General features: G+C 64.8%; 1 protein-coding gene across 2 annotated transcripts; it reads left to right on the forward strand.

The window, feature by feature from the left end:
• Positions 1-256: 256 nt before the first annotated feature.
• On the forward strand, positions 257-11,210 carry KIF3C (kinesin family member 3C). 2 transcript variants are annotated; one of them, XM_063330802.1, is made up of 8 exons: positions 257-1,714; positions 6,450-6,551; positions 6,656-6,778; positions 6,871-6,989; positions 8,847-8,963; positions 9,217-9,325; positions 10,269-10,444; positions 11,077-11,210. In XM_063330802.1, the coding sequence occupies exons 1-8, from the start codon at positions 302-304 to the stop codon at positions 11,111-11,113; spliced, it is 2,196 nt and encodes a 731-aa protein (XP_063186872.1). In that variant the 5' UTR covers positions 257-301; the 3' UTR covers positions 11,114-11,210. The 2 variants fall into 2 exon arrangements, with proteins under 2 accessions (XP_063186872.1, XP_063186871.1); XM_063330801.1 differs by having other exon boundaries at positions 11,020-11,153.
• Positions 11,211-11,416: the final 206 nt, after the last annotated feature.

Here is an 11,416-nt window from a genome sequence, read left to right on the forward strand (position 1 = left end):
CCCGCTCCCTGCCCGTCTGCGGGGCGGCAGCGAATCAGCCGCGCCGCCGCCCGCGCCCCGCCCGGCCCCGCACGCCGCCTGCCATGAGCGAGCGCCCGGCGGGGCCGCCCCGCCGCCCCCCGGCACCCCGCACCCCGCGCCCGGCCCCGGCCCCGGCCCCGGCCCGGGGGATGCTGCGGGGGCGGCGCGGCTGAGCCCCCCCCCGCCCCCCGCCCGCTCCGCCCCGGCCCCGGCCCCGGCCCCGCTCCCGCCGCCGCCGCCGCCGCCGCCGCCGCCGCCGCCGGCCCCGCCCGCCGCCGCCATGGCCGGTAAGTCCCGCAGCGGCTGCGAGGCGCTGAAGGTGGTGGCCCGGTGCCGGCCCATGAGCAGGAAGGAGGAGGCGGCGGGCTACGAGCGCGTCCTGGAGCTGGACGTGAAGCTGGGGCAGGTGAGCATCCGCAACCCCCGCGCCGCCCCCGGAGAGCTGCCCAAGACCTTCACCTTCGACGCCGTCTACGACGCCAGCTCCAAGCAGGCGGACCTCTACGACGAGACGGTCCGGCCGCTGATCGACTCCGTGCTGCAGGGCTTCAACGGCACCATCTTCGCCTACGGCCAGACCGGCACCGGCAAGACCTACACCATGCAGGGGGCCTGGGCGGAGCCGGAGAAGCGGGGCATCATCCCCATCTCCTTCGAGCACATCTTCACCCACATCTCCCGCTCGCAGAACCAGCAGTACCTGGTGAGGGCCTCGTACCTGGAGATCTACCAGGAGGAGATCAGGGACCTCCTCGCCAAGGACCAGAGCAAGAAGCTGGAGCTGAAGGAGAACCCCGAGACGGGGGTGTACATCAAGGACCTCTCCTCCTTCGTGACCAAGAACGTCAAGGAGATCGAGCACGTGATGAACCTGGGGAGCCAGACGCGGTCCGTGGGCAGCACCAACATGAACGAGCACAGCTCGCGCTCCCACGCCATCTTCCTCATCACCATCGAGTGCAGTGAGACGGGGCCGGACGGTGAGGAGCACATCCGCGTGGGCAAGCTCAACCTGGTGGACCTGGCCGGCAGCGAGCGCCAGAGCAAAATGGGGGCCCACGGAGAGCGCCCCAAGGAAGCGTCCAAGATCAACCTCTCCCTCTCCGCCCTGGGCAATGTCATCTCCGCCCTCGTGGACGGCAAGAGCACGCACATCCCCTACCGGGACTCCAAGCTGACCCGCCTGCTGCAGGACTCCCTCGGGGGCAACGCCAAGACAATCATGGTGGCCACCTTGGGCCCGGCCTCTCACAGCTACGACGAGAGCCTCTCCACCCTCAGGTTCGCCAACAGGGCCAAGAACATCAAGAACAAGCCCCGGGTGAACGAGGACCCCAAGGACACCTTGCTGCGGGAGTTTCAGGAGGAGATCATCCGGCTGAAAGCCCAGCTGGAGAAACGTGGCATGCTGGGGAAGAAGAGGAGAAGAAGCAGCCGGAGGAAGAAAGCGGTGGATGGAGAAAGCGCCACGGAGAACGAAGGGGAGGACGACAACGAGGACGGCCTGGAGAAGAACATGGAGAATTACTTGAAGGAGCAGAAGGAGAGGCTGGAAGAGGAGAAAGCCGCTATCCAGGATGACCACAGCCTAGTGAGCGAGGAGAAGCAGAAGCTGCTGCAGGAGAAGGAGAAGATGATAGAGGATCTGCGGAAGGAGCAGGAGGCCACTGAGCTGCTGGCCACCAAGTACAAGGTAGGTGTCGCCACGCGCCGTTGTGAGTGACGCTGGGGGAAGAACGTGCTTTGCCTCCAGTCCCTTGTGGGGTGCTTGAATGGGTCCCAGGCGGGTGCCCATGCAAGGTGGGCTCTCAAGCAGGGTGCCCATGCAAGGTGGGCTCCCAGGCAGGGTGTCCATGCAAGGTGGGCTCCCAGGCAGGGTGCCCATGCAAGGTGGCTCCCAAAGAGGGTGTCCATGCAAGGTGGGCTCCCAAGCAGGGTGTCCATGCAAGGTGGGCTCTCAGGCAGGATGTCTAAGCAGGATGCCCAAGCAGGGTGCCCAAGGGCAGCCCCATGCTACTGTGTGGGGGTGGCCTGAGGTTGCCCTCAGACATGGACCTGCGTGGGGACCTCATGTGGGAGCTCCTGGGGGCCAGGGTGGATAGTGCCATGGGGGAGTGGATCACTGGTGGCACGAGTTTGCTGTGCTCAGCTCTTGTCCTCCTCAGCACAACAAAGCAGCCTGCGGTGGGCTGGGGAGTGATGCTGCAGATTCGTCCCTGGTGGCCCTGGGAACACGCCCAGGGCTGGGGACGCGGCACCGCCTGCCCCCCGCATCCTGCCCAGCCCCACGGCTCCCGCCCAGCCCGCAGGGCTCCGCGGGGACAGCAGGGCTGTGAGCCCGCGGGCAGGGCCTGCCAGCTCTGCGGGGACCCCCCACCCCTCAAATCCTTCCTGGCCCCCTGCAGCCAGAGCGGGGAGGGTGGGGGCATGTTACTGTCACCCTCCGAGCCACCAGCCTGGGGATGCTGAGTGCCAGAGGGGCCCCGGCAGCCCCAGCCCAGCCCCAGGTGGCCGTGCCGGGGGTCCGGGGCTGCACCACTGCCCCCCGCCAGCCCTGCTTCCGTCCCCAGTGAGGCTGGGGGGTCCGGACCCCTCCTGCCTGCCCATGGCTGCTGCGGGGCTGGCGCCAGCGCTGGGCTGGGACAATGGTCACAGCGGTGGGGAAGGAGCCCTGGCGTCCTGACCCACCACATCACACCCTGGCACAGCCCCTCTTGTCACCGCGGTGGCCCGGATGCGGTGGCCCGGCTGGAGACCTGGGACGGAGCCCTCCAGGTGGGGACACGGCTGGGATTTCGGGGGCTGAGCAGGGGGATGCTCGGGGATGCTCTCGTACCCTCCTCCGTGGCCAGAGCTGTGTTTGTTGCAGCTCCAGGGACATGTGGCCATGCCCAGGGACCCATGGCTGTGTCCAGGACACATGGCCATGCCCAGGCGTGTGTGATCATGCCTGGATGCCTGCACAAAGACCTGTGGGCTCACACTGGGACATGCCACCAGGGCAGAGCCATGGGGGTGACACCGGTCACCAGCTGGTGTGACAGATGTGCCATGACGGATGTGCCATGACGGATGTGCCATGGCGGGTGTCCCGGCAGCGCAGGATGCTCGGCGTGGCGGTGGGCTCCCCGCGGCCGGTGGAGCGCAGGTTGCCGCTGGCAGCCATCCCGCGCAGTTCCTGGTCCGGCACAGCGCAGCGGGGCTGGCTCGGGGCCACGGCGTGTCCTGTAACTGCTGAGTAATGGGGCAGGGCCGGAGGCAAGGTGATGCCGTGTCCCCTTTGGTGGCCTTCGGAGCCACCCCGTGCACTGGGACCCTCTGGCCCTGGGGGTGCAGGACTGTCGCACCAGCGAGGTATCGCCCCAGGGGGCAAAAATCCCCCCTGTGCCAGCGACAGAGGGGCAGAGCCAGCAGCGATGCTCAACCTGCCTGGGGGGACAGTGCAGGGGCCACTGGGTGGCTTCCCTGTCCCCTGGGCAAGTGTGCCACGCAGCGGGGCCGGGCAAGGAGGCACCGGCCTGGAAAGAGCCCTGTGTCCCGCTCACGTGTTCAACGGCTCCGTAGTGACCATGGAAAATGCGGCTGTAGTGACAGGGGGGACACGGGGTGCCCCACACACGCGCGGGTGACGCAGGCTGGTCCCCGTCTCGCTGTCACACTTGTGGACGTGGGCTCTGGCTCTGCCCTGCGGCACTGCCAGAGCTGGGAGAGGCTGGGGCCAGCCCCCCCGCCCCCGGCAGATGTGTGCCCTGGCACCCAGATGTGCAACCTGGCACCCAGATGTGCGCCCTGGCACCCAGACATGCACCCTGGCACCCAGGCCGGGGTCAGCAGGCGGGAAAGTGCCGGAGAAGTTATTTGGGTGCCGGAAATGAGCCCCCGTGAGCGGCTTAGCATTCAATCTGCCCCACGCGCTAAAGAAGATTTGGAGTCGTCTTCGTTAGGGAGAATAAATAAATGCTTTAGCCAGGGCAAAAACGGCAGCGCTAAAAGCCCCGTAATCCAGCGGCGAGGGCGGTGTCGCCGGCAGGGAGCCCCACGGGGAGGGGTGGCAGCACCCTGCCCTGGCCGAGCATCGTCCCGGGTCCCCCCCGATCCCCTCCCTGCAGCTCATCGGGGTGCTGGGGACACTCACCATCACGGGGTGCAAGAGCTGGGTCTGGAGCAGGAGGTGTGAGGGGTCCGTAGCACCCCAGTGCCCCCGGGAGCCCTGGCGGGGGGAGGCATGGGGGCCGGGGGGGGGGGCTGCCCTCGGGGGTCTCAGCCCCCCACGGTAACCCGGTGGCTTCCAGGCAAAATGCCCGGCCAGCGGCACCCAGCTGAAGGCAACAGGGCCGGGAGGAAGGAGGAACCCCCAGTGCTGGGGTCTGGGGGGTGCAGCATGGTCGGGGGGGCTGGATGGGGCACCCATGGGGGGGCCCCATAGCGCTGAACGGCTGCAACGGTCCTGGGGGGGGGAAGGGAAGGTGGGAGGTGGTGGTGCGACGCAGGGGTTGTCCCATGGGTGCGGGGCGGGGGGCTGCTTTCACACCCCTCAGACCACACGCTGCACACCCCCACAGCCGTCCTGCGTGGGGCTGGGAAGGGGGAAAAAGAGGGGAAAAAGAGGGGCAATAGAATATTGCCCCCAGGGCTGTCGGTGTGACCGGGGGCCGCTGGTTTGCCTGAGCCCCCACCTCTGTGCCTGGGGTGGTGCTGAGGTACGGCCTTGGAGGGCACGGCACTCCCGGGGACAGGGTGGCACCGATGAATGCCACGTGTGCCCCCCAGTGCCAGCGTCCCCCCTTGGCGTGGCGTCACGGCCCTCCTGCTGGAAGGGCCTTGGCTATGGCTGGGGGGGGTCCGGGCACGGCGAGGAGCAGGGAGGGAGCTTTGCCTTCGGGGCCCTTGCTCTGGGGGTGCAGGGGGACTCTAAAAATGGGGGGGGGGCTGCTGTGTGCTGGTGCAGTGACGGTCAGCGGCTGGCGGGGACACCCTGGGGACGGCGGCGGGCGCTGCTGCCGCTGGCGCTGTGTCTGGGACATGAATTTTTAAAGCCGCGTGCGGTGGCGTGGGGACGTCTGGATCCGTCCCTGCCCACGGCCCTGAGCTGCAGCGGTGGGGGGCACAGGGCGGCCCCCCCCTCTCCTCCTGCCCACTGGTGCCAGCCGCGCTGTCCCACTGGCACGGGAACGCGGCTACAGGCGCACACACACGTCTCACACACGGGTGTGCACACATGCGTCTCACACGGGTGTGCACGCACGCGGCCCACGGAGTGACCACCCCCCGCACCGGTGTGCTCAGACTCACCCTGCTGGTGCACTGCCTGGCACACGGGGCACGTGTCTCCAGCACGGGTACACGCCTGGCGCGTGGACGCACACGGGCATGCACGGCATCATGGAATCACGGAACGGTTTGGGTGGGAAGGGACCTTAAAGGCCACCCAGTGGCACCCCCTGCCCTGGGCAGGGACACCTCCCACCAGACCAGGTTGCTCCAAGCCCCGTCCAACCTGGCCTTGAACCCCTCCAGGGATGGGGCGGCCACAGCTGCTCTGGGCAAGCCGGGACACGCGGGAACGTGCACACGCGAGTGCGCTCACCTGTGCGTGCGTGGGGGCTGTACACGAGCGTGTGCGTGCGGCGGGTAAAGGAGAGCGTGCCTGTGTGTGAGCACAGACACCTGCACACGGGGGGGGTGTGGAGATGTGGGTGCACGTGTGTGTGCACGTGTGTGTGGGCGGGGGGTGTGACCGTGCACAGGTGTGTGCATACGTGTGTGCGCACCTACACCCGTATGGGACACAGCTGGGGTGGGGTGGGGTGGGGTGGGACAGCGTGGGATCGGGGGGGGTGTGGTTGAGGTGACAGGGTGGGATGGGACGGGGTCAGTTGGGGGGGTGTGGGTGAGGTGACAGGGTGGGATGGGATGGGGTCAGATGGGGGGGTGTGGGTGAGGTGACAGGGTGGGATGGGACAGGGTGGGTGACAGGGTGGGATGGGGGGTTGTGGGTGACTGGGTGGGATGGAACAGGGTGGGTGACAGGGTGGGATGGGGGGGTGTGGGTGAGGTGACAGGGTGGGATGGGACAGGGTGGGGGACAGGGTGGGATGGGACGGGGTCAGATGGGGGGGTGTGGGTGAGGTGACAGGGTGGGATGGGACAGGGTGGGGGACAGGGTGGGATGGGGGGGTGTGGGTGACAGGGTGGGATGGGGGGATGCTGAACCAGCCCCAGGCTGGTCGGGGTCCATGCGCAGCCCCCTCCCCAGCAGCTGGGGACCGAAGCCTGTGCCGCACCGAAAGCTCCCACCTCCCCGAAGCCAGGGGTGAGGACGGGGAGCCCAGGATGGGGACCAGGGACGGGGTGACCACCCGGTGAGGACGGCTGGGGATAAACCCCATGGGGCCATGCCCTGACCCCCCCTGCTCTGCCCCCCCCAGGCGATGGAGAGCAAGCTGCTCATCGGCGGCAGGACCATCGTGGACCACACCAACGAGCAGCAGAAGATGCTGGAGCTGAAGCGGCAGGAGATAGCCGAGCAGGTAACGGTGCAGGGGCCTGACCCGGCTCAGTCGGGCGATGGAGGTGTCCCGGGGGGCCGGTTCCCCCTCCCGGCTCTGAGCGTTTTCCCCCCCCACCACTGCAGAAACGCCGGGAGCGGGAGATGCAGCAGGAGATGTTGCTGCGGGACGAGGAGACCATGGAGCTACGGGAGACTTACACCTCCCTGCAGCAGGAGGTGGAGATCAAAACCAAGAAGCTGAAGAAGGTGAGAGCCTGGCAGGCGGCGGGGGGGGGACCGTCCCGCTGGTCACCGCAGCCCCCCGAACGCGGGGCTGAGGGGCTGCTGCTCTCCCCCAGCTGTACGCCAAGCTGCAGGCCGTGAAGGCGGAGATCCAGGACCAGCACGACGAGTACATCCGCGTGCGCCAGGACCTGGAGGAGGCGCAGAACGAGCAGACGCGGGAGCTGAAGCTCAAGTAGGTGGTCGTGCGTCCCCCCCGCGCCCGGGCGCAGCCGTGCGGGGTCTGCAGGGATGAACGGGGGCGCACAGAGCAGGGCTGGGGTGTGCAGGGCAGAGCTGGGCTTTGCAGAGCGGAGCCGGGGTGCACAGAGTAAAGCTGGGGAACGCAGAGCAAAGCCGGGTGCACAGGGCAGATTTGGGGTGCGCAGAGGAAAGCTGGGTGCTCAGAGCAGAGCTGGGGTGCAAAGGGCAGAGCTGGGTGCTCAGAGCAGATTTGGGGTGCTCAGAGGAAAGCTGGGTGCTCAGAGCAGAGCTGGGGTGTAGGGGGCAGATTTGGGGTGCGTAGAAGAAAGCTGGGATGCTCAGAGCAGGGCTGGGTGCTCAGAGCAGATTTGGGGTGCTCAGAGCAGAGCTGGGGTGCACAGGGCAGATTTGGGGTGCACAAAGGAAAGCTGAGTGCTCAGAGAAGATTTGGGGCGCTCAGAGCAGAGCAGGGTGCTCAGAGCAAAGCCGGGGTGCACAGAGGGAAGCTGGGTGCCGAGAGCAGAGCTGGGGTGTGCAGAGTTGATTTGGGGTGCCTGGAAGAAAGCTGGGATGCTCAGAGCAGAGCTGGGGTGCTCAGAGCAGATTTGGGGTGCACAGAGGAAAGCTGGGATGCTCAGAGCAGAGCTGGGGTGCTCAGAGCAGATTTGGGGTGCACAGAGGAAAGCTGGGTGCTCAGAGCAGAGCTGGGGTGCACAGAGCAGATTTGGGGTGCTCAGAGCAGAGCTGGGGTGCTCAGAGCAGAGCTTTGGGGTGCTGAGAGCGGAGCTGGGGTGCTCAGAGCAGAGCTTTGGGGTGCTGAGAGCGGAGCTGGGGTGCGCCGCTGGAGGGATCGATACACCCACCGACGGGGAGCCCCGTCAGCGCTGGCAGAGGGTGTGAAACGTACGTGAACGCCCTGGGCTGGGGGAGCTGCAGGCGGGAGTATTGAACGCTCGCCCGGAAAGGTGAAGCCCCAGAAAACGGCCAGCGGGAACGGCAGCGCGGCAGCGACCACCTCGGTCCCCCGAGGGCACCTGGAGTCCTGCCCCGGCCCCAGCGCGCTCGGCGGGGGGAGAGCAGCTTCGGGGGGGCTCGGGGTGAGCCCCAGCCCCGCGGGAGCTCCCGGCACCCAGCAAAGCCGAGCTGCGGTTTCCCTGCAGGAACCTCCCAGCGGGAGACGCAGCTGCTGGTCCACCTCCTTTAGTCCGTTTGTTTTCACTTCAAGCAATAATCTTATCCAATGCCTTTAAAAAATCCCACCCGGACCTATATATATTTTTTAGCATTTTGAAGGTAAAATTTTTATACTTTTACTAGAAGCAAAATTTCATCTCAAATGTTGCTACCTTCCCCTTCAAACATGGTTCAAACCTTGTAAAAGCCACCGGCAACTCAGTGAAGCAACTCATCGACTCGAAACGATTTCCTGCAGCTGCTCAATTTGCCCCCAAAAAAGGGGGGAAAAAAAAGACTCCCTTTGGCGTCCCTTTTGCATCATTGAGCTGTGCTTTATTTCGCGGTCGGGCAGCCGGGGGAGCGGACGGGTCGGAGAGGAGACGGGTTCCTGGCTGGGGGGAAGCCATCAGAGCTGCCTCGGCTCCCTCTGAGCCCGCCTTCCCCTGCCCTCCCGCTCCTGCCCCTCTGTCGGCTGGATCTGTTGCGTCAACCTCTCTGTTTCCATCTTCTGGATGTTTTCCCATTTCCCTGTGTCTCCCTCTCTTCCTGACATCCCTTTCCTCTCCCTTTCCAACCTGTTTTCTGTCACTTGTCACATCAACTCCTTCATCTCTTGCTCCTTCCCGCCCCCTTGCCCCCGCTCTGTCCCGCTCTTGGCCGGTCACTCACTCAGGTACTTGATCATCGAGAACTTCATCCCACCGGAGGAGAAGAACAAGATCATGAACCGCCTGTACTTCGACGGGGACGAGGACCAGTGGAAGTTCCAGCCGCTGGTGCCCACCGGAGGGTACGTCCCCGACCCACGCTCTGCCCCAGCACTCCCGACCCACGGGCATGGGATGTCCCCGGGCGGGGGGGCACAGCAGGGACCCCAGGGCACTTAGAGCTGCCTACGGGTGGAAATCCTCTCCAAGCCAAGCCCCACTGGGAAGGGCCACCCTTCACTCACTGTACACAACCTCCATTCGTCACTGTTTGGATGCGTTTTTAGCAGGAATTTGTGTTCTGTAATAAATGTTCCTCTCAATTTCTGTTTTTAGAAACAGCAACCAAATGAAGAGGCGGCCCACCTCTGCGGTGGGGTACAAGAGACCCATCAGCCAGTACGCCCGCGTGGCCATGGCCATGGGATCTCATCCTCGGTACCGGGTAAGTGAGAAGGCACTGGTGCGTGCCAGGGGGACAAGAAGCATTGGTTAAATGGGATGGATAAATGGGATGGAGGGATGAGAGGAAGGAAGGAAGGAAGGAAGGAAGGAAGGAAGGAAGGAAGGAAGGAAGGAAGGAAGGAAGGAAGGAAGGAAGGAAGGAAGGAAGGAAGGAAGGAAGGAAGGAAGGAAGGAAGGAAGGAAGGAAGGAAGGAAGGAAGGGAGGGAGGGAGGGAGGGAGGGAGGGAGGATGGAAGGGAGGATGGGTGGACGGGGGGCGTGGATGGATGGGTGGATGGATGAGTGGATGGATGGGTGGATGGATGGGCGGATGGACAGGTGGGTGGGTAGATGGATGGATGGATGGATGAGAACTTTGTAGAGTGGGGTGGATGGTTGGACTCGATGATCCCAAGGGTCTTTTCCAACCTAAATGATTCTATGATTCTATGGATGGATGGGTGGATGGGTGGATGGATGGATGGGTGGACGGATGAATGGATGGATGGACAGATGGATGGATGGATGCATGGATGAACAGTGAGAAAGAAGACAGAGTAAACAAGCTCATGATGATTTGGGATACGTCAGTTCAAGCTCCCAGCTTTATCCTCCCACTTGGCAGGATCGGTGGCCGTGTGGTCAGCCAGTCCTTGAGCTGCTGCCTCACTGGCTCTGGTCGCTCCTGCTGTTTGAGAGGACGGGGCCATTCAGCCTCACCTGCCGGACTCAGCCCCAGGAAAGACCAGAAGAGCCTGGGCAGAGCTGGGAGCCTGGGCTCCAGTTTGGAGCTCGCCCTGTGGCTGAGGCAGCCAGAGGAGGGTTCCGCTCCCCGGTGTGCCTGTCAGCTTCTCTTGGCGGTGTGGACTTGCCAGAGCTGGTGCCATGTTTTGCCATGTGGTGACTCCCCGTGTTGGCTTTCACTTTGCCCTGTCTGGCTGCAGGCTGAGAACATCATGTTCCTGGAGCTGGACCTCTCCCCTCCAGCCATCTTCGAGTTTGAGCGGAGCAGGGACCCGGCAGAGCAGGACCCCCGGGCTCTCCATCTGGAGAGGCTGATGCACCTGGACAGCTTCCTGGAGCGGCCGGCGGCCTCCCGCGTGAGGAAGTCCCGCTCCTGGTGAGTGCTGGCGGGCAGGGGGGGACGCGCGGGGGCTGCGTGTGGCCTTGAGTCAGGCGGAGGACTCGAGGTGGAGCTGCAAGCCCCCCCGGTTCCTTTTGGGGTTGAAACTGGCCATGGGTTGTCAGGGTGTCGTCAGATTGTAAAGGGGAAGGGTTTTACACTGGAAGAGGGGAGATTGGGATGAGATATTGGGAAGAAATTCTTTGGTGTGAGGGGGGTGAGCCCCTGGCCCAGGTTGCCCAGAGAAGCTGTGGCTGCCCCATCCCTGGAGGGGTTCAAGGCCAGGTTGGCCGGGGCTTGGAGCAAGCTGGGCTGGTGGGAGGTGTCCCTGCCCAGGGCAGGGGGTGGCACTGGGTGGCCTTTAAAGGTCCCTTCCCACCCAAACCAGTCTGTGATTCGATGACATACGTTTATCCCAGATGATAAGACACAAGGTGTTGTCCTGCCCAGCGCGGTGGTGCTGCCCGCGTAGCCAGTGACTGAGAAAATGGCTGGGTTTTGGGGAGAGCAGGAGGCAGGGGAAGGGGAAGGAGAAAGAAACCAGATTTTCTCTGTTCGTCCCCCCCCTCCAGGTGCCAGACGCCGCGGTCACTGCCATCCTCAACCACGCATGTCTCCCTCACCTCCAGCTCCCCGCGCGCCGCCACGATGCCAGCTCAGGAGTGACGTCCCGGACCCCCCCGTCCCCCGCACCGCCTCGCAGCGAGGACTGTGCCCCGCCGACCGGCGAGGAAGGGGCTCCAGCCGGCAGCATCTCCACCGGTCCCAATTCGTCTTTGTCTTCAGCTACTTTGTGTGCGCGTGTGTTTGTGTGAGACGCTCACAAACAGCCCCCGGGGTGAGGGGAGCTGCCCCCTCCTTCCCTCTGCGCCCCCCATCCCCCCCTTTCCTCCTCCCCGATCTGGATCTGTCACTTTATTTATTTAACGTATTTATTTATGGAGTGGTTGATGCGCAGTCAGGAGGCGC

The sequence above is a fragment of the Chroicocephalus ridibundus genome, chromosome 3 (genome assembly GCF_963924245.1).
Source record: "Chroicocephalus ridibundus chromosome 3, bChrRid1.1, whole genome shotgun sequence".
Taxonomy (NCBI): domain Eukaryota; kingdom Metazoa; phylum Chordata; class Aves; order Charadriiformes; family Laridae; genus Chroicocephalus; species Chroicocephalus ridibundus.